The sequence below is a fragment of the Gymnoscopelus braueri genome, assembly GCF_963280865.1.
Source record: "Gymnoscopelus braueri genome assembly, chromosome: 6".
NCBI classification, from domain to species: Eukaryota; Metazoa; Chordata; class Actinopteri; order Myctophiformes; family Myctophidae; genus Gymnoscopelus; species Gymnoscopelus braueri.
This window is the reverse complement of record NC_137607.1, coordinates 21,774,616-21,796,250: the sequence shown is the minus strand read 5'-3', so window position 1 is coordinate 21,796,250 and position 21,635 is coordinate 21,774,616. Positions and strand designations below refer to the sequence as shown.

The window sequence follows — 21,635 nt, the reverse complement described above, 5'->3', positions numbered from 1 at the left end:
GGAAAGCAGAGAGAGAGAGGGAAGAAGCCCAAACGATAAGAGGACAAAGAGTAGGGGTTGGTGGAGCATGAAGATAAAGACACAAAGAGAAAGAGAGGAAGGGAAAGGAAAGGAAAAACAAGAGGACGGGGGCAAGGAAGAGAAAGGGAGCGAGGAGCGAGAGAGGAAGAGGTGGCAGAGAGAGAGAGAGAGAGAGAGAGAGAGGGAGGGTAATTACGGCTGTTTCCTGATTAAGAGCTCAGTGAAAGGGAGGCCCCCAGAGGAGGAGGGAGAGGAGGGAGAGGAGGGAGAGGAGGGAGGGGAGGGGGGCACTGTGGGAGTAGCAGCCAGGAGCACTGATACCACACAATCGATTCATTAGCCAGACAGTGGAGGCTTTAATGAGGCTGACGCCGCAGCCTCGTTCTCCCCCAGCGAAGGGTGTCAGGGTCTGAGGAACGCTGACGTCCTCCTGACACGCGGGGCTTTGTACGTGTGTACAGCGCTTCTTAGCAAAAACACAGTGACGTTTACAGTGTACACAGACAGACACGCCGACAGCCAACAACACATACACTCGAGATACTCGCGCACCTCTCAAACAAAGAGGGTAGCTCGCTCGTGCACAAATACACAGACACACGTGTACGGATGCACGCATGAACGCACGCACACGCACACGCACACACGCACACACACACACACACACACACACACACACACACACACACACACACACACACACACACACACACACACACACACACACACATACACACACACACACACACACACAGAGAGCGACCAATTAAACATTCATCACGATGCTCCCTAGCCCCTCCCTCTCGCTGCCTAATATCTATTTTATTTTGGTCTGACAAAAGGCGGCGTCTAATGAGCAGTATGTAGTCAGTGGGATTCTCCCAGAGGCCCAGAGACACAAACAGAGAACATCAGGCGAGCTGTTCTGTCCTCTAATTCCTCTGGATTGTTCTCCTGATACCCAGCGCTGCACTCACCCTGATTAAAGGCACCGTCAGCCAGATGAAACGACCACCAACACGCCAACCTCACTGTAAAGGCAAAGAGGTTGAATTAAACTTGACGCGTTTGCGCTATCCTTAGCCGTAAACTAAAACAGCAGCCGATAAGTGAGCTGGATCCTTTGGCATTTGTGTAATTGATCCCTGATTATGTTTCATATTCAGTTTGTTCCATAACGAAATCACAATAACAACTTCAGAGTAATGCGTCCCAATATTTGTGTGCTAACAAGCTAGCGTTCCCAGTGCTCGGATTAAATCACGTTTGATCGATTGCTATTCATTGACACAACACCCTAGGACTGATTGTTCCTTTGTAATCCTCCTTGTATCATATTCCAACCTGGGTGACAACTTGTATATCAGAACTCACCGCTTTAGTAGAACTCTCATCACAAAATGTGTAGATTTTAAAGGCACATTCAAGCTTTTTTTAGCCATTTATTTTGATATTTTGTATTAATAGTGTTTGCTTGTTTTATGTAATTATATGTTTATGTATCGGGGGAGGGGCTATGTTTGCCTATACCTGTTCTTTTTGGCTGTAGGAGTGAACAATGAGGGATGTACATCAAATGTGTGTGCATACACACACACACACGCACACACACACACACACACACACACTCACACTCACACTCACACTCACACTCACACTCACACTCACACACACACACACACACACACACAAGCAGGGGTGGGACAAATATTTCAGCCATTTTATTTTTGTTTTGTTTGAATCTTTTATATTGGATGTGTGTGTATCCTTGGTGATGGTGACAGGCAGTGGGACAGCACTGTAAAAACAGAAGTCCTATATACTATATGAAAAGAAGAGTTCTTCTGCTCCCGGTTTGTTTTTCTCTCTTTCCTGTTTTTTGTTTTGTTTGTTTGTTTGTTTCAAAAACAGAAGTGTTAATAACCGTACATTAGTCAGATTTTGGTCTTTATTACTATTTGATAATGCTACTTAAGTGTTTCTGTTGGGTCTGTGGTCTGTATGCAGCAGGCATTGGCTGGGATGAGGGTTACGGGTTTAGCCACTCCAGAGGTCTCAAATTTCATTAGGGCTGGGCCTTACGGACAATATGTTTGACTAAATACCTCAATATTCATATTGTGAAGCTATTGTATTGTGACTATAATATTGAAGTCATAATGTGTAACATCCATTTGATCTTTTTGGCAACATCTATGTTAGTGCCGTTTGAACTGCGATTCCCAGAAATCAGTTTGAAACAAAATCAGGGAAGAACCTCTCCAAAAGGAACGCTGCTAAGGTCATCATGGTTGTCATGGCATTTTGCGCGAAAAAATAGTTTTGTAGTTGTAAAAACACACTCACACACACAAAAAAAAAACATTCATGTGGAGTGGTTATTGTGAAAAATATACCAGTGAAAGATTATATCAAAAATAACTTTTGTTTAATTGAAAGGTTACACAGTATGACATTAATAATATATCACGATATTACAATATCCAAAATTCTATATGATATCTAGTCTCATATGATGATATTGATATAATATCGATATATTGCCTAGCCCTGTCTTTCACTACATGCCACGCTGGCTGTCATTGGAGAAAAACATTTTTCTTTTTCTTTTATAGTTCTTTTTAACGTATCCAGAACAAGCTGGAGGCCTGCTGTGTAATGTACATCTTTCTTTTTATATATATATATATATTACGGATGAAATATTTGTTAAAACATCCCTCTGCGGTGCTAAATGATGGCGGACCTCTTTAGTGGCGATAGCGCTGTACGAAGGAGGGGAGAGGTGAAGACAGAGTTCAACATAATATGACATGTATAATATAATGCCTGCTTCTTTTCCCTATTCCTCACTTCCTGTCAGCCATGGGCAGATCTTAATGACGCCGTCCTCCTACCCAAGCTGGCATACTGCTCAGAGTGACACTGTTAAATGGCTATGCAGTGAGCAGCATCAGTATGCTGGTGTGGATATTGGGACATACTGTAGTATGTGATGCTCTTTTTCCACTGTCAGTAACATCTATCACCCCTTGCCTGTGCTTACTCTGTTCCAACAGTTTTATTTGAAATGCTCATGATTAGTACTCTTTTAAAAAGCCAAGGAACTACTTTTTTTTCTTTTCTTTTTTTATGCACTGTATTTTTCCTCCTGACGCCATTTGCCATGTGTTGTAAAAGAAATACTATGTGTGAAAAATAAATACGACTTGTGTTCATCTTTTTAAGTTTTTCCAGTGTCAGTCCTTTCTTTGAAATGTTGAAATGTGTGGGCAATTGAAAATACTTGCTTAACTATGTGGATCTAGTTTAGTTTGCTTTTTAACTGTTGCGTTTACAGCTCTTTACTCTGAACTTCTCTCAGCATGGTTGGAGTGAATTTTTGCTCACATCAAAACAAACCTAATTCACGATAACAAAATGAAAGTCTTTACTATAAAATGAATAGAGTAAATAAGTTAAAAAATGAAAAGAAAAAGATGATGGTGAATCAGCCTAATTTACAGTGGAGTGCTTAGTCCTAAAATGTTATTGTCCCACTTGCTCTTCTGGTAAATGCATTTGTGGAACGTGAGTGTTCTTGGAACACTACAAACAGATATGGAATGTATGTATTGTACACATGTACTATATGTACTGTTGAACAGAGGCTTGAGAACACGATATGATATATGATATAATTTTTTCAATTATTTGCTATACGTAGTGACCAGGATTTATCTGTGAGTTTGCCAGTCAGTCTTATGTGTCTTCTGTATTTTTACTTTTATGTTTTTTTTTATCATTACCAACAGTACTTTTCATCTGTACACTTAGGACATTTTAGACATACTAGAGCTTCGGGCATCACATTTAGAGTTCGGGCCGCTACGCAGCCCTCACACCTACGTTGCACACCGATACTGTAAGTCTGAGTCATAGTGTCAGGGGCTTTGTCATAGTACCCATTGTACCTGTCTGTCTGTGCCCCTTTACCTGTGTCCCTGTTATGCCCATACATGGAGATGTCTTCAGTATATGCCAATATATCGGCATGCCCATATTCACCTGTTTCCTAGGCTTTCCACTTCCTGTGTGTTTTCCACTTCCTGTCGATTTGATCCAATGAAATCCAATGAAACTGGTCAGATGACTAATGATATCCAATGAAATCCGACAGGAAGTGGAAAACACACAGCCTAGGAAACAGGTGAATATGTGCATATCGGTTGAATTGGCGGTTCTGGACAACTGCATATCGTATAGAACTGGATATCCTATAGGACCTATAGTATAGGTATATAGTGCACTTTAAAAAAAAAATTAAATACAAATCTTTCTTATGGGGGGGCCCCCCATAAGAAAGATTTGTATTTAAAACTTGTGCCTTGCCAATCCATGGCAAGCCACAGCTGGCCTGTGAACCAGAATGTTATAGGTTTGATTCCTATCCCTGACATTGTGTGAAAGTATCGACAAATTTGGAAAAAATATATGTATATTCTTTTTAAGTATTAAATATAAATCTTTCTCATGGGGGTTCCTGACACTACATCTTTTCACATGGGGGCCTTGACCTCAAAATGTTTTAGATCCACAGATACCATAGAAACAGCTGTAGGTGAATGGATGGAGTGGCTGCATAGTGAGCCGAAGGTTACAGGTTACCTGATTGCTGCAGTATGATCCTGAGCAAGACATAGGCCTACTCCACTGCAATTATTTGGTAATAATACTGGTACTTTTACTTGTAACAAAGTATTTCTACATTGTGTGCTACTATTTACTTAAGTACACAATGTGACTACCTTTTCCACCACCGCTAGTAATAACAGAGAAACAATATAAATATTATATTAAAATAACTCAGTGGTGAGCAATACTCAACCATAGCTGAGTGGTCAGTGAGCTCACCTGGGGGATCCAGAGGCTCTGGTCAATCCAGGTTCGATTCCAGGCCAGGTGCCTATTTCACGAAAGCATAAGGGGTTAAACCTGGATTTAACACCTATCCTGGCTTAATTTAGCCAGGATTAGCGATGAATCGGTTTCATTAAAGCTGAATTATCTTGCCAGATTAGTTTAGCCAGAGCACCCTGGATAAGTTTATCCATGACTCGATTTCACGAAAGACAATTTACGCAATCCTACCTTAGTTACCATGGAAATTTAGCTGTGAAGTTAGCCTGGTAGGGACCAGGCTAACAGCCAAGCTTACAGTACTTAATCCAGTGCCTTGTTCTTCAAGTTTTTCCACAGTTAATTCAACACATGTGTTTGTATATGGATGGACTCATTGTTACTCATTGTCATGTTAGTTGAAGCTCTTCATTATATTCTGATAGTATCATTGCTCTAGAATTATATATTTTTTCTGTCATGGTCCCCGTCTCCCCAGCTCTTTAAACAGAAAATACATTTTCAGGTCAGCATAAAGGTCATTGATTTGCTTAAATTTCATAGTAACTTTGTCTGCTTATTTTTTTCTCCTGGACAACTCCTGTTCTTCCATTTCTCCTGTTTTTCTCTTGTTTTTGGGGATTCCACCCTTTTTGTGTGGCCCTATCACTGATATGCAGCCACGGCCATTCATGTTAATTTACTAGTTCCTTGAGTTTTTGAATTTCTGAAAGAACTCTGTCTAGCTAACCTTTCACAGAAAGAAATTCAAAAGTGCTGGAGTATTTCAACTTAAAAGTAGGGTAAGTGATTTTCTTTGGTTAAAATAAGTGTTAAATAGCTCTATATTCTGATAGTACTCATTGCTATAGAGTGTTTGTTCAGTAAAAGGAGTCTCCTTGTCTCTCCAGCTCTTTATAAACAGAAAATGCATTTTCGTTTCAGTTTCATTTCCAATTTTATCCAATCAGGATAGAGAGAACTCAATCAGGATATAGATTAAACAAGTGAAATTGGAAGTGATGACACTAAGAAATGAGCAGGCAAAATTGGACCTGGAACACTATAAAAATGAAGCTTAAAAATGGGTACTTTCTCCTGATTGGCTGAGATTTTGACACCTACCGGAAAATACATTTTCTGTTTATTAAAGAGCTGGAGAGACGGGGAGACTCCTGTTACTGAACAAAGTAAACACTCTATAGCAATGATTACTATCAGAATATAGTGCTTTAACCTTTTAACAAAATACTTTTTGTTTTAACCCAAAAATATCACTTACCCTACCTTTAACTGTACTAACTGAGGGCTAACATACAAATGAACGGTACAGTAGTTTACTAGTCGACACATATACAATATGTGGTTGAGTGATGTTGTGGTGGTCTAAGCATCAGACTCTCAGTGCAAGAAATACGTTGAAACGACGTCGACTCACGTCTGACTCGGACCGGACGTCGTATGGACGGCGTATACACGGCGTTTGGCGTTGTTGTATGTGTACCATACCTGCCAAGCTAAGACTGTCCGATAACAGGAGATTTTTTTTCCGGGGGGGGGGGTTATTTTAACAGAGTAGATGTAATTTCCAGTATTCTGGTGGACTTTGGGAGTTTGACACTTTTATCAGGTTTTACTTACATAGCCACATAGGATCCATTAAAAAGTTAAAAGTAGCAATAAAAGAGCCATATTTAATAATAACATTTTGCTGGGGACCCCCTGGAACCCCCCCAAGAACCCCTGGGGGTCCCCGGACCCCACTTTGAGAACCAATGCTTAACGCTTTTTTTATATTTATATAAAATATATATATATTTATTTTTCATATTATATACTCATTTGTATATATATCCAGTATATTATTAATTCATATCAGCCACTGTATTCCAGTGGGGCAAGGCAGCCTACTGTAAGTCTTAAACAAAATATATAAAACATAACCCTAACCCTCAACAGTGGGATAAAATCAATATGGTAACGTCTTATGCAAATGAAAAAAAAAATCGAATGTAAACAGATCGCTAGTGCAGTCTGGATCTGTCATGACCGTCATGGATGAACTTCAGCCTGGTGTTTGCACTTTCTCCATTTTTGACCCATTCATTCATCTACATAAACGTTCGGATTTCAAATATAAAGTTTTTGACCCTGGCGAGGGTGGGAGTTGAAATTGTGACTTCTGCTTAAATTGCGGCTGCTCTATCCATAGCTTAGTCAGAAGAGCTCTTGACCTCAGACCACAAGATATGGGATCGAATCCCAGCACAGGAACCTTGGCATCTGAGCAATCTGGCTCCCACGGGTCTACTATCTTTTTTCGCCTTTATCATAAAGGTAGCTGGACAATATATAGAGGATGAAATGCATAATTTATTAAATAATATAAAGGTAATATCAAATACATTGTAAAAAATGAGAGACATGACGCTTCATTAGCAAGACAGTCTTTTATTATATTATTCCTCATTTTGCTGGTTTCCCCTGAAACCCCTTTACTGTTACAGAGTAGAACTGCCTTAAAATCTCTGCTGATGATGTGGCCATAGCTGAATGGTTAGAGAGCCTGCCTGGCAGGCCATACCTCCCATGTTCACTCCCAGGTCTCAGCAATGTGTTAAAGTGTCCCTGAACAAGCTAAAAAATACTTATTTTCTATCAATTACACACTCCATTTAGCCTTGAATTCATGGAGATTTTTTTGTTTTACACACATTCCTGGACACAGACTCAGACATTTTGGTTGGATGCATGGCGCATATAATCGCATTGTAGATTAGTAGGCGATAATTCCAATATTCACTACACTTCTCATGTTTAAGCCTATATATATATGGACATATCGGTTAGATTGGCGGTTGTGGACAACCGCATATCCGAACGGCTCGACGGCGGGTACCACACTCCCTCGAGTCCTTGCCGACGTGTGTGCCGAGGTTTGAAGTCGGTCGATTCCATATACGCATGACCATATATGGGCATAGTGGTCAGATCTGTGGCTCTGGACAAACCGGATCTCCATATATGCCTACAGTATATATGGGCGTATCGGGTTTGTTTATGGTTATGTCTGAGTCATATTGACCACCGACCCTCCCATTAGCCAACTTCTCACCAAGGCATTAGAATAGGTAGGACCACATCCGTGATGCTGTAAAATGTGATGGCAGACCACTCACGATCCTAGGCGACATGGTGGGGTACCCTTTCTTCTTCCATTTGTACAATAAAACAAAGTACAACTTTACTTGTAGACCCCCTGACATCATAATCCCCTAAAATATAGTTGGGGCCCTTAACCCCACTTAACAGACACTTAACCCTAACTGCTCCCTGGGCTCTGTTTAATAGTGCCCACTGCCCCTAGTAGGAGCGGTAAATGAGAAACTCGGCTGGCGCAGTGGTAAAATACCTGCCCACCATGTGGAGTCTAGGGCTTCCAATCTACCGCGGTTGGCGGTTCAATCCGGCTTTGTCAAGCGTCTATACGAACACAATAGAGCATCGCAGTTCCCGCCCACTTCCTGGTTTTTCCTGGTGCCGGAAGGAAAAACTCAATGCATTTTTCCCATTGACATTTCCAAAAATATTTATATCAATTAATTTAAGCCTAGAATCAAGCCATCCAGGGTCCTGGTGAATCATGACCATAAAACGTTTTTTTCCGTGATTTTTTTTTATTTTATATTTAGTTATATGATATACTATATTTAATAAATACCCTTTGTTTTGCCGTTTTCAAAAAAAAATATCACAGAATCAAACGTTTTATGGTCATGATTCACCAGGACCCTGGATGGCTTGATTCTAGGCTTAAATTAATTGATATAAATATTTTTGGAAATGTCAATGGGAAAAATGCATTGAGTATTTTGCGGTGGAACCCGGAAGGGGCGGGAACTGCGATGCTCTATTGGCCCATGTTCAGGGGAGGGTAACCGGGCGAGGATCGTAATATTTGTCACTGCACAAGGGCGGGAGGAGTGGGACGGAGGCGCTGTGTCCTCCCGGTGGGGACTCCTCACTGGCAGGTGAGCCAGTAGGGTACAACAGCAGTGACAATACACAGAATTGTGTGTGGGGAGGAATTGATAAAAAAATAATTGACTACTCTAAATTAGTAAAACATAATAAAACTAGAAAAAGTGCTCCTCGGAGCACAGGTCTCCGCCAGGTTAGGTAGGTTATTGTTGCCTCCTGGTGGCGCTATAATAGGGAAATGTGAAAAGGGTGCCATTTCACGGCAATCGGACCTTGCATTCATGATTTGAGGCATTTTGTTCCAAAAATGTGTTTTGCTAAATTATACCTGCTGGTGGTGCTATAACAGGCCAATGTGAAAAGGGTGGCATTTCTTCCTCGACCTAGTGGGAATGTGCGTGTGAAATTGCACGGAAAGCACAAGCTGCGTTCATGATTCGAGGCATTTTGTTCAAAACGGACCAATCGAGCAAATTTTGGAAGCCAACCTTAGCCAATGAGGATGGAATATGGAAAATCGGACAGATCCGTGCTGATCACATGACTGACTATAGAGATACTGTGTACCGATTTGCATGACGATTGGATAAAATCTGTTGGAGTAAATGGGTTTTGCATGAATCGGCCTCCTGGTGGCGCTATAACAGGCCCATGTAAAACATTTGGGGCAGAAGTTCTGAATTGGCATCCAGGGAGTGTGTGTGCACAGTTTTGCAGCGACCGGGCCAACGGTGCCTGAGATTAGCTGCTCACAGACAGATGGACGGACGGACACACGGACACACACACGGACGGACGGACAGGGGGTAAAACATACTCTCTCGCCATGCCTTTCGGCCTGGCGGAGACAAAGATGAGTAAATGCAGAAAATGAATTGCAAATGTACAACAATGATAAACACCCAAACAACAACAACTAAAGGGCACTAAATTATTATTATTATAAATATGTGAAATTATATCAGTATCATGGTCAGTATACAGGTCTTTTCAAAGTTATATGTGGGTGCATTTAAAAGCCTTTATTGACAGCGAGAGTGGAAAAAAATAGAAATGTGGAAAGAGTAGGGTTAACATTCAGCAAACAGTCCAGCCAGGGACTTGCTGATCAGGGCATTGTGCCCATGTGGTATGTGCCTTAACCACTTGGCCATTGGGTAACCCTATGCAGGTGTAACATTACCAAACTTACCGTTTAATATAAAGTACATTGTATTGCATTATAATTCATCAAATGTGCTATATAAATAAAAATTGCCTCATTGAGTGATATAATTGCCTTCCACCATGTAGACATGGCTGTCCCATAGGGCCCCCCTATACATAGCAAGCCCATTTCCCATCCAGAGAATAAAACTGTCCTCAGTGTAAAATCATTTATATTTTCAGTGTCCTGAAAAAAGTTGCATTTTCTGTAGCTGGTTTGGCTGGCTTCCCCCATCAGCAGTGATGAAATATGTGTGACACACAGGGGTAAATGTTGGCTGCCAATGGCAATAAACAGAGAAAATTGGTAACACACGTATAATCATGCACGCACACTCGTGCACACACACAATTTAATTCTTTCTTCGTTACTCAAGTGTGACCAGCGTTTCATGTGAGTCTCCTCTCTCGTTTAAGTTACAAACACCCAATCCACAGTACAGAGTGACACCAGATATTATGTACATATATTTCCATACGTGTGGAATAATAAAAGATACAGAAAATATTAAAGTGCGCAGATCTCCGCCAGGCCGGGTTCACTACCCAGGGCCCACAACATTTTTAAGTCAATCATAGCCAGTTGGAATATAAAATATCTGACTGATACATCTTGATCACATGACTCTATATAATCTGTACCAATTTGTGTGAGTTTTTGACAAAATCTGCAGGAGTAGTAGGAAAAACTGTTTTGAAGCAAGCACAAAATGATGGAAAATATAGTCCGGGACTTGTGTCATGCGCCAAGGCTGTGAAGCGGCCTGTTATAAATTCTATGAGGCTAAGTAAATCATTATCACAAGTGGCTTTTGTACCACCAAGGATGAGTTTTTTCCAAGTTTGTACCTGGCTGTAATCTTTCACTGACGAGCGTCCAAAATAATTGATTCGATTAAGTGCAGAGCACACATTAAGTGCAGAGACTTTTAGTTCAAAACTCAAATAAACTTTTTAGAACAATTAAACGCTCCATCTAAATTCTATGAGGCTAAGTAATTACGTAACCATACTTGTCACAAATGTTCTCTTTGTGTCTGTGTGGTGCATAATTAGTTGTCACAAACATCTGCAGTTAAGTTAGGGGGGCAGCTACTGGGGGGAAAATGCTGTTTTTTTTATGCACATGTACCTTTTTTACGATTTCTATCATTATTCTGTTATTATCTATGCTGCTGCATTGTCTGAAGGAAGACAAACCAAAATAAGTTTGACTCTTATGTACCTGTACACAAGATGTAACAATACATACAAGTACAACCTTGAACCTTGCATGCTTCTGTGGTGTAGGAGATAAATCAGTGCTTTTTGATCAGAAGGTTCTTGGTTCAAAGGTTTTGAACCAAAACTAATCATTGGTTTTGAATCAAAACCAAAGATTAGTTTTTTCCCCCCAAGTTTGTATCTGGCTCTAATCTTTCCCTGAAGAACGGAAAATATAGTTTCAGTATGAATCACAGTGGTAGAGTGGTAAGATCATAGGACTTGAAGAGCAAAGCCTGCAAGTTCAAATATCAACATCAACTAAATTATATTTAACATTTAAACACCACTCTAAATTCTAAATTCTATGGGGACAAGTAATTACCATAGTTGTCACAATTATCTTCCATGTCTCTGTCTGGTGCAGGATATTTGACAGTGTTTTATAAGCAGACGGTCCCTGTTCAAATCTACCCTTTGGAACATTTTCACTCATGGTTCTGTGGTGCAGGAGATGCTTTCTAATCAGATGGGTCTTGGTTGAAAACCAAGGATGAGGGTATTTGTCAGCCTCCTGGTGGTGCTATAACAGGCTGATGTGAAAAATGTATGGCCTCCCGGGAGTATGCGAGCAAAGTTCACACCGATTGGTCTAGCTGTGCCGGAGATTAGTTGCTCACAGACACACGGACGGACACGGACGGACAGGGGCAAAAACATGTCATTTGAGGTTTGATTTAACATTTAACCAAATCAGCAGTTGCTGGCAGTCACTCACTCTGCCCTCTGCATGCTGACATTCAAAACTTACTTTGAGTTCAGAGTATGGGCAATGAACACATTGTTCCCTTGAAGACCCAGATCCACTGAGAACTTTCTGTTCTCTAATCTGTCCTGTCCTCAGAACACTGGCTCCCAAAAAGTTCCCTTTATGTTTAGGGACTTGAATGTACTCAAGCACCATTATTTAAGTGCTTATCGGTTGTCCTCTGACAACCTTTCACTCCTTTGAATGCTTGTTTTAATTTAAAAAGTAACAGGGCTTGAACATCTGCTCAGCTGAAGTTCTGCAAACACAAAGCCAAGAATTCTTGGGCTACCCGGCTGGTCAAGCAAGGTGAAAATTAAAACAAACCTGGCATTGCCATTCATCCGCTTTGCTGCATTCACCCGGGCAGATACAATACAAAGATACAAGCTAGCATTCATTTTCAATGGAAGCCAGCGACGTGAAGATGCAAAGCAACATCCGACGTTCATAGCTGCTACAAAAGATACAACGCTACAAATTCAAGTTGAGCTGGGTTCAACTTCCCCATACAAAGATACACAACTACGACTGTAGCTCGGATGACGCAGCGCTTGATGACGTCAACGACCATATGAGCAACACAGATACAAAGCAACAGTGACAAATATGCTGTGTATTTTTGTATCTTTGTAGCTGCCCGTGTGAACGCAGCATTTGTCTATCACTCTGTCCTCAATTACAGGTATTCCCAGCATGCTGTTCCTTGATTGGGGGGAAAGGTTAAGAAGGTGCTGCTGAAGGTGGTTGTGCGCTGAAATTTCAGATCGATTAAACGGATACATTTGATGACGAGATGATATGAATATGGAACGTGAGGGCTTTGATGATAAAACTCAAATGCATTTGTATAGCCCTTAATCATGAGTGCAATCTAAAGGGTCTTTAGGCCCACACTTTAGAAACAAACCTGACCTTAGAGACTCAATCAGCAGAGCTCTTGCTTGCATGTATGAGTTTCCCACTGATTTCGAAGGAATTTTTATGAAAATGATGCGCAATACAGTCTTATTATTTGAGGCTCTCCCTCGTTTAATGCAACCATATACCAGTGGAACGTAGTCTCGCGAACTGTTGCCTCCCACAATATGCAAATGCTTCCGTCATACGGTCTGGAGCACGGAGGCGCTGACAATGATCCGGGGGTAAAGCGGATCTTTTAAATATATATTTTAAATATATTTTAAAATATATAAATACAAGGAACAAAAAGGCAAATAACTAATCCTAGATATGGTTTAGTCCCCCCCCCCCTTGATTTACTCAACCAATTCAAGTCACAAAAGCCATCCTCATTTGCCTTTAGATAACTTTATTTACACGTCCATATATAGCAAGATCAAGATTCACGATGCAGTTGTGAAAATACCTGTCTGCCTATGTGCCCTAACAAATACAATAGAAAAACACACAATAATGAGTGTTAATGATGACAATAGTTGTAGTAGTATCCACTTCCCTGAAATTGGAGAGTACCTGTTATGAGCACTGAGTTAAGTCCTGTTTCATGTCCTGGGAGTGGTGGTGGTGGTGGGTGGTGGTGGTGATGGTGGTGTTGTACTGTTCTGGGAGACGGGTTTCCCAAATCCATCTTGAAACCAAATTTAACCATTCTATCATAAGCAAGTGGAGCAAAGATGAACATCAGTCTCTGGACGCTTTTGAGAAACCCAACACGGTTCTGTTCAGCCTATAGAGTTCTGTATGTACCACAGATAATACAATCATGTTGCTGCAGAAACCTAATCAGGAGACAGGTCATTGGAATCTCACAGCACTCTTGTCCCGCCATCTGCCACACACCTGCTACCCCAAGAGACTCAGCAGTGGGAGCAGTTGTGCATTTGAAGACTGGACTGCGCTGAACCAAACTCGGACCCAAGTTGACACAGGTTGAGCCTTCACACAGCGCAAGAACATACCGCCTTATCTTTCGTGTCCAGCCCTTCCTGAAGCATTCCCTCACCCATCTCTCTCCTTCCTTCTACCCACATAGTGTGGTCCAACAGCTCAAGAAGAATTCAAAGGCTAAAAAAATAAGTTTTTTTTTTCCTAATTCACTACAGAGGTTTTATTTTGTTAAAAAAAGGAGGAAAAAATGACAAAAACCAAAAAAAAACTAAAAACAAAGTTCTTTGGAGGAATCCCACATTTGTGCAGCTATAGACTAACCAGCATTCTCAGAGCATTAAAAACAAAGTTCAACGTTGGTTTTTTCCAGAGATGTGACTTTGTGGCCCTTTGCTTCCGTCTGTCTTTCTGTCTCTCAATCCTTTCACAAATGTAAACAAAACAACAAAGTACGAGTAAGTGTCTTGTTTCCATGCCACCAACTCTCTGTACAGTCATTGGTGCAGGGGGCCCAGGGACCCCGCCCCCTGATTATTTTTCTTCTTTTTTTCCCCTCCAGCCAATAAGCATTCTTCTCAGTAGATAACTTCATAGACTGTGGCCTTCTTGTCCCCAGAGCCGGTGACAATGAACTGGTCGTCAGGAGAGATGTCACAGCTGAGGACCGACGAGGACTCCTTGGACTGCATTTCACAAAGAAGGGCAGCCATGTTAGTCATTAGCCAGGAACATTTGACAAATCATTGTTTGGTGCAAAAAATATGAATGAACAATACCACACAGGTCTGATAAAAACGGACTAATCTAGCTTTAGGACATGACAAACATTGTCAATATTAGCTTTTTTTCCTCAGCTCACATGGCCGGCTGACATAATTGCAAGGGGTATGCCATGACATTTTTAATACAGTAAATATTGAGGCATTGGCTTCAAAGGTTAATAAAAACAAAACAAAAAAAAAGAATCCTGAACAACCGATTTCTGGTAATATGACATCTTACATGAGAGATATGTTCGTCATCGATCATTCAGTGGAGACAGACAGCAGCATGTGCATAAGCTGGGATTCTCCGATATTGACAGACAAAATCCTGTTTAAATTCAGAGCTGGAAAACACATACCTGGAATATGCTGGATCCATACGGTGTCCGCCATGCGTTGAGGAGGTTATCTTTGCCTGTGCTCACAAACCATTTACCTACAGGACAAACACACAAGATCAAATGATAATTCTCAGGGGAGGAGTGCATATGGGTTGACAGAGAGGAATAGCTACGTCGCAGAGCACAGGAAACGCAAAAATGAAGGGATGACGCTTCACAGTGAAGAATGAGGAAAAAGCAGACATTTGTTCAACTTGTCTGTGATTAAATGGCCTCTGGGGGTATGATGCAACCAAACCATCAGTCTGGAGGGAGTGTGTATATGTGTGTGTGTGTGTGTGTGTGTGTGTGTGTGTGTGTGTGTGTGTGTGTGTGTGTGTGTGTGTGTGTGTGTGTGTTACTTACCACAGTAGGCGAACTTGAGGGAGAGCACACAGCTCTCATGGAGGTGCAGCTGGTACTTGTCAGGTTTGGAGACGTGAAGCACTTCCACATTACTGCTCTCCATGCCTACGGCGAGCCACTCACCTGTCGGACAGTAGCCCAGAGAGAAGATCTGCACACAGGGAGGATGGAAGGAGGGAGGGAGATGGATGGATTGAGGGAGAGAGGGAGGGAGGAGGAGGAGAGAGAGAGAGGGGCAAGGAGTAATGGAAGACGTGAAGGAGCGAGGATGGAAGAAGGGCGAGACAGGAGGACACAAGTGGGGAGAGAGAGATTTAATTGACACTTCGTAGTTCCAAGAAATAATAGAGCCGTACCAGAATAACTATACCGACCTATAACATCTTTGATACAGGTAAGGACAACGTTAACACATAATCCAAATAAGGCTAGCAAATCCTCAAAACGGTGTCAAGCCCATTTCTCAGAAGATAAGTAATCTTCTTACGAGTAATACGGAGGGGGGAGTCAGACTACCACATGATCCTTTGTATCTTTATTTTAGCCTTGAGCTGATGCTCATGATGCTGAAACACTGGCGGGTTCGTACTGCTCCGGTAGGATATTTGAGTCATTATTTCATGTCTGAACACATTCAAGTAGAAGTATTAGAGGTTGTAACTCAGGTAAAAAATAATGGGTCACTCTGCATAGTTTATAGTTGATCAACTATCTTAAGTCAGTTAAACTCTGAGACATAAGTCAAATATTAGCTCATGTTAACCTTTTTTTAAAGCTTGTTCTTGACAATCACCCGTTAGCGCCATGTTGTGTATATAACGGTACTGACTAGGGGTGGGACGATATGGGTACCTCACGATACGATATATATCACGATATTAGGCCCACGATAACAATATATATCACGATATTCGACGATGTTCGATATATTGCGATATCACGATATTCGATATATATTGCAAGAAATTTCACCAACGATATATCACGATATCTGAAAATATCGATATATTGCGATATCACGATATATTGCATGAAAATTCACCAACGATATATCACGATAGTCCTTGTATTCAATTCATAAACACATAAAATAGCACCAAACAGTTCAAAATCATCATTACACAAATACAGAGTAGGAAAAACAACGTATCACAAAAAAAAAAAAATAATAATTTATATCGATATTTTTCGGCAGGATATCGATTATTTATCGCGGGAGAAAGTATCGCGATATATCGATATATCGATATATCGTCCCACCCCTAGTACTGACCAGTTCTAACCTTACATGCATTATTATGTGAACCATTTTCTATGAAAAATATAACAATATCAATAATTGAATATAATCGGTCTGTTTGGTTTTTTTTTACGTGATTTTGTGGGCTTTTTCTGAACCTTTATCTGATTCAGTGTAGAGAGGAAACACAGAGAGAGTAGGAGAGTGACAAGCAGCAAATGGTCCGGCTGGCTGAGAATCAAACTGGGGACTCACTGTCAGGCATTAGAGTCCATGTGGTATGTGTCCTAACCATTCGGCTATCGGGTCGCCCCGATAGCCGAATGTAATTTCTGAGCTCATTTGACAGCACTACTAAGGATCAGAGCTCATCTGATAACGGAAGCTATAAAATGGCATTCAGCAGACTGTCAGCTTTCTCATGCCGGCTAGTCTAGTCTAGTCTGTAAAACCTGTGTGTGTGTGTGCTGTGTGAGTGTGCGTGTGCGTGTGCGTGTGCGTGTGCTTGCGTGCATGCACCTGCGAAGTGAAGTCGTGTTGTTGGAGCTGTCTTCCCTCTCGGAGGTCCCAGCAGCGCACTGTGTTGTCCAGGCCTCCTGTCCACAGCTTGGTGCCATCGTTGGAGATGTCAATGCAGCTGGCCCCGTCTGTGTGGCCCTGGAACTGCCTGCATGGACGAGACACAATGGCAACACACTGAAAAACAATGGCACTTCTCTCTCTCTCTCTGCATAATGGATCTTCTGCTCTCATCCCTCATGATCTGACTAGAATATCATCATGGAGGATCGACAGCCTTTTCTCTTTTCACCTTCTGCAGACTATTACGTCCTGCTTCTATCTATTCAACCTCTCCTCCTTCTCCTCTCACCTTACCTGACTAGGGTCTGGTTCAGAAGGTGCCATATATTACGATGTTTTCTCCCTCTCACCGGCTCCTATTCTCTCCTTGTCTCCTCTCTCCTTACCTGACCAGGGTCTGGTTGTGAATACCCTGCCCCAGCTATTCAGGTCTAATATCTGGTCTAGAGAGGCGGATTAAACATTTCCAGAGAAAAAATCTGTGGGTTCCTATTGGTTCACCGATCTGTGCGCCCGCCCCCGCCCTGCACCCCTCCTCCTCCCCCAATGTGCAGCCCAGAGCCCTGACGTCACAACGTTTGGAGCGACGCCCACTGCACTCTGGTTGTTTGGGGAAATGAAAGGTCGACTCCCACTTCCTATGCCAGAAATGTCAACAGCTTGGTCCAGCCTTTCTTTTTGAGCAAAACGCGAAGGAAACTAAAAGCCTGGAGATCGAGGCTAGGTTGTGAAGGTCCCAGACTACTATGCTTCCTCCCTCCTCTCCTTGTCTCCTCTCTCCTTACCTGACTAGGGTCTGGTTGTGAAGGTCCCAGACCACGATGTTTCCGTCGCTGCAGCAGGAGAAGCAGACCTTGTTGTCGGGGGAGATGGCCAGAGCGTAGCAGGCGGGGGCCGACGACGTCAGCTCCGCCTTGATGCGGGGAGTGGGCGTGGCCAGGTCCCAGATTGACAGCGTGCTGGCCTCCCCGCCCACGATCAAGGTCCGCCCGTCAGGGAGTAGCTTGCAGGAACGGATGTAGTTATCCCTGTTCTGATGTGACAAGATAAAAAAAGAGAGGCGTTTTATTTATATATTTATATGCAAATGAGCTACGACACCGAGGGATAACTCATCTATAAAGTCTTCAACTTAAGCTGCATCAGCAGTATCATGGTGAGATAAGTTCCTGGTAGATTTAGCTTAAGGACAACAACATGAGGGTAATTCATCATATTCTGTGTGTGTGTGTGTGTGTGTGTGTGTGTGTGTGTGTGTGTGTGTGTGTGTGTGTGTGTGTGTGTGTGTGTGTGTGTGTGTGTGTGTGTGTGTGTGTGTGTGTGTGTGTCTTCATTAGAATCACGTATAATCGCCAAGCACAATACATAATGTACAGGAATTTGTCTTGGTGACACCAGTGCAGAGGCAGTACTTTCATTCTCACAATACATGCTGACACAATCACAGCTCAAGGACAGCAGCACCTCATATAATATAGCATGCAAAGGGACAGTGCTCAGTAGAGCACAGGTTCTCTTTCATGTCAAGGACCCCCAAATTGATACATATTAGCCCACGGACCCCAATTTGAAAAGATATGCCAAGGACCCAAATAAGAGAAGATTGTTACGGCGTGGTTCTATAGCAGTGATTCTCAACCTTTTTACATTTCAAGGACCCTGTGGCTACTGTGTTTTTGTTGTATGATGTTTTTGCTGTATGACCTGTTGTGAAGTGCACAGAGACCCCTTGGGGTGATGTTGCACTGCAAATAAAAATAAACTGAAACTGACCCTCAGTTTGATAGGCATGAGGCCACTGACCTCCATTTGATACCTTTTCTCTGGGACCCCAATCTACACTGTAAAATTGTTAAGTGTTTATTTAACTTGGAGAGGGTACAAATGGAACCGCAAGGGTCCATTTGCTTCCATTTGTACACTCTGAGTTACAGACCCATAAGGGTCAAAGCTGGGAACCACCTGGAACCCCCTCAAAGACCCTTGGGGGTCCCCGGACCCCACTTTGAGAACGTTTGAGTTCATGCTCGACATGCTTAGGTTTCTTATTTGTTTCCTCGGCGTCCTGCGTTTCTTACCAGACAGTCCAGCTGTGCCATGGGGCTCTTGCTGCCCGGCTGGCTGATGTCCCACACCTTCACACAGCCCTTTCCTCCGGTGTAGACGTGGCGCGTAGACGCGCTGATGGTGACGGCACACACCACCTCCCCGTGGCTCAGCGTGTGGATCTGCCGGGCGTGCCGTGGGATGCCCGGGCCCAGCAGGGCGTCGGGAGGGAAGGGCACCGGCTGCATCTGCCCATCCGCGCTCACATGGAACGAGTAGGCGCTGGAGACGAGACGGGCACAAGAACAAAAAGAGATGGAAGAAAGATGAAGACATGCTTCTGTTAAACACAGAAGCAAACACAGCCGTTCAATCACAAAGATAACCTATATCTTCTAAACGCTTGACATTTTTAAGTTCACACATTTACATCTGTAAATGTGTGTTCACACCGGTGCAAAGGTGTTTGTTCAAGTGGTGTGATTACCTACGTCAATGAAAAGACGCGTCTTGGCGTGACATTGCAGCGAGCGGCGTGAATGAGGCGAACCAGACAACTGAGGTGACGTTCGCTTAAACATTCAGGAGCTAATCTTTGGCACCATTCGCCCGATTGCAGCGAAACCGTGCACGCATACTCCCTGTTTTTTTTTCAGATCGACCTGTTATAGCGCCACTAGGAGGCCGAAAACAATTTTTTTAATATTACTCCTACAGATTTTGTCCAAAAACTAGCATTAAAGGCTAGTTCATTAGCATTTTTAATTCACTTATTTATTTTTCATTCATTCAGCCACTTTCTGGGTGCCATAAAAAACTAAAACAAAACCAAAATATATAAAAGGCAAGTCGACTAAGTAAGTTAGAAAGATGATATTATGGTATTTGTGTAGAATAGAAAGGTTCAAAGGAGACTCACGGTTTTCCTGAGGCAGCGGCTGACTGCAGGCTGGCAGGCAGCCCAGGGACCCTCATATGGGGGTGGGGGGACTCATAGCCCACCTGGAAGGAGACCAAGATACATTAACTCTGGAGAACAGTTGACAGGAGAACCCAGGTCATGCGGTAACATAACTCACCTTCAGAACGAAGGAAGAGGACAGGAGTGGCAAGAGGAGAAGAGTCAGGCAGAGTAGTATAGGGGACTAGAGTACTATAGAGCAGAAGCTTGGAACAGGGCTCGAAATTTACTTTTTCTTGGCAACACTGTTGCTCCCAAATCAAAAAGTGACGAGCATCAGCAAAAATTTAGGAGCAACCAACCAAGAAGTAAGGAACACCAACGATGTATGTAATTTACATGTATTACACATTTTTAATATAAAAACCGACAATGTAACGGTTTACAAGTAACATAAAATGATTAACGTAGCTTTAAAAATACATGGTATGCCACCACTATGGGCTTTATGCAATTTACTGCCTAGCGACTCACACACAGCCCCGCCTCTCATTACAATCTTTCTCTCCGCAATCGACTAATCTCGTTTCTCAACTTGAAAAGTGTCTTTTCTGACACATTGTGCGATCGCAAAGAAAGCACTGAAAATGTTGGTCAAGGAGCGCTTAGAGACATCACCGCTCTGTTGTGCCAAAGAGCAAACCATCTCCATGCTACAGAGCACCAGGGCTACTGACCGTTCACAAGGTACGTTTGGTTTTCTGGATGGCAGGGCAGGAGGAGCGCTCCATTCAACTTCTACGTTTTTATTTATTTTTATATATAAATATATACAGTGGTTCTCAACCTTTTCAGGCCATGAGCCCCCAAAATAATCATAATTGAACTAGGGACCCCCCACCCCGATAAGCACTCATAGGAATGTAGGAGTTGAAGCATTCAATATAGTTTGACTTGATTCCACATATAAATAGCCGATCTACAAGCTCACAACGCCTGTGAGCTTGTAGATCGGCTATTTTCGAACATTTTGCCTCTTTCTTATATCATTTGACAATTTGGCCAATGTTTGACCAGTTGTCATGTGGGGACCCCCAACCCACAGGTTGAGAACCACTGTGGTAGACCACAGTCACACCAATCTGCAGAAAATGTCATTTTCTGAAGAGGGCAGAGACACAAAGACAGCCATCTCTCTCACCACAGGTGATCGTCCATAGCCCGCGGCGGCCGCAGCGACGGCAGCGGCAGCAGCTGCAGATCCATTCATCTGAGGTGAGACCAGGTGCAGAGCGGCGGCGTAGCCTGCCGCCCCTGCCAGGTCGCCGTTCACTCCTGGAGGCAAGCCGAAGGCCCCTGGAGGGTAGGCACCCTGGACCGCCATGGGGTTCCTCAAACCCAGAGCTGG

General features: G+C 42.6%; 2 protein-coding genes across 12 annotated transcripts in view; one reads left to right on the top strand and one right to left on the bottom strand.

Annotated features, from left to right (window-relative positions):
* The window catches only part of tle2b (TLE family member 2, transcriptional corepressor b), a 145,493-nt gene extending 142,250 nt beyond the window's left edge, over positions 1-3,243 (top strand). For all 7 annotated transcript variants that reach the window (XM_080431243.1, XM_080431242.1, XM_080431244.1 and 4 more), the window contains one exon: positions 1-3,243. This exon is cut by the window's left edge and continues 496 nt beyond it. The gene's annotated coding sequence lies outside the window, so the exon portion shown is untranslated.
* A 10,149-nt stretch (positions 3,244-13,392) lies between these two features.
* The window catches only part of tle2a (TLE family member 2, transcriptional corepressor a), a 51,909-nt gene continuing 43,666 nt past the window's right edge, over positions 13,393-21,635 (bottom strand). For all 5 annotated transcript variants that reach the window (XM_080431267.1, XM_080431268.1, XM_080431269.1 and 2 more), the window contains 8 exons: positions 21,429-21,631; positions 20,246-20,328; positions 19,359-19,608; positions 18,066-18,313; positions 17,218-17,365; positions 15,459-15,609; positions 15,072-15,148; positions 13,393-14,631 (listed from right to left, as the gene is read on the bottom strand). In XM_080431267.1, the coding sequence (XP_080287393.1) occupies positions 14,524-14,631; positions 15,072-15,148; positions 15,459-15,609; positions 17,218-17,365; positions 18,066-18,313; positions 19,359-19,608; positions 20,246-20,328; positions 21,429-21,631 (1,268 nt within the window). In that variant the 3' untranslated portion in view covers positions 13,393-14,523. The remainder of the gene's footprint in view (positions 14,632-15,071; positions 15,149-15,458; positions 15,610-17,217; positions 17,366-18,065; positions 18,314-19,358; positions 19,609-20,245; positions 20,329-21,428; positions 21,632-21,635) is intronic.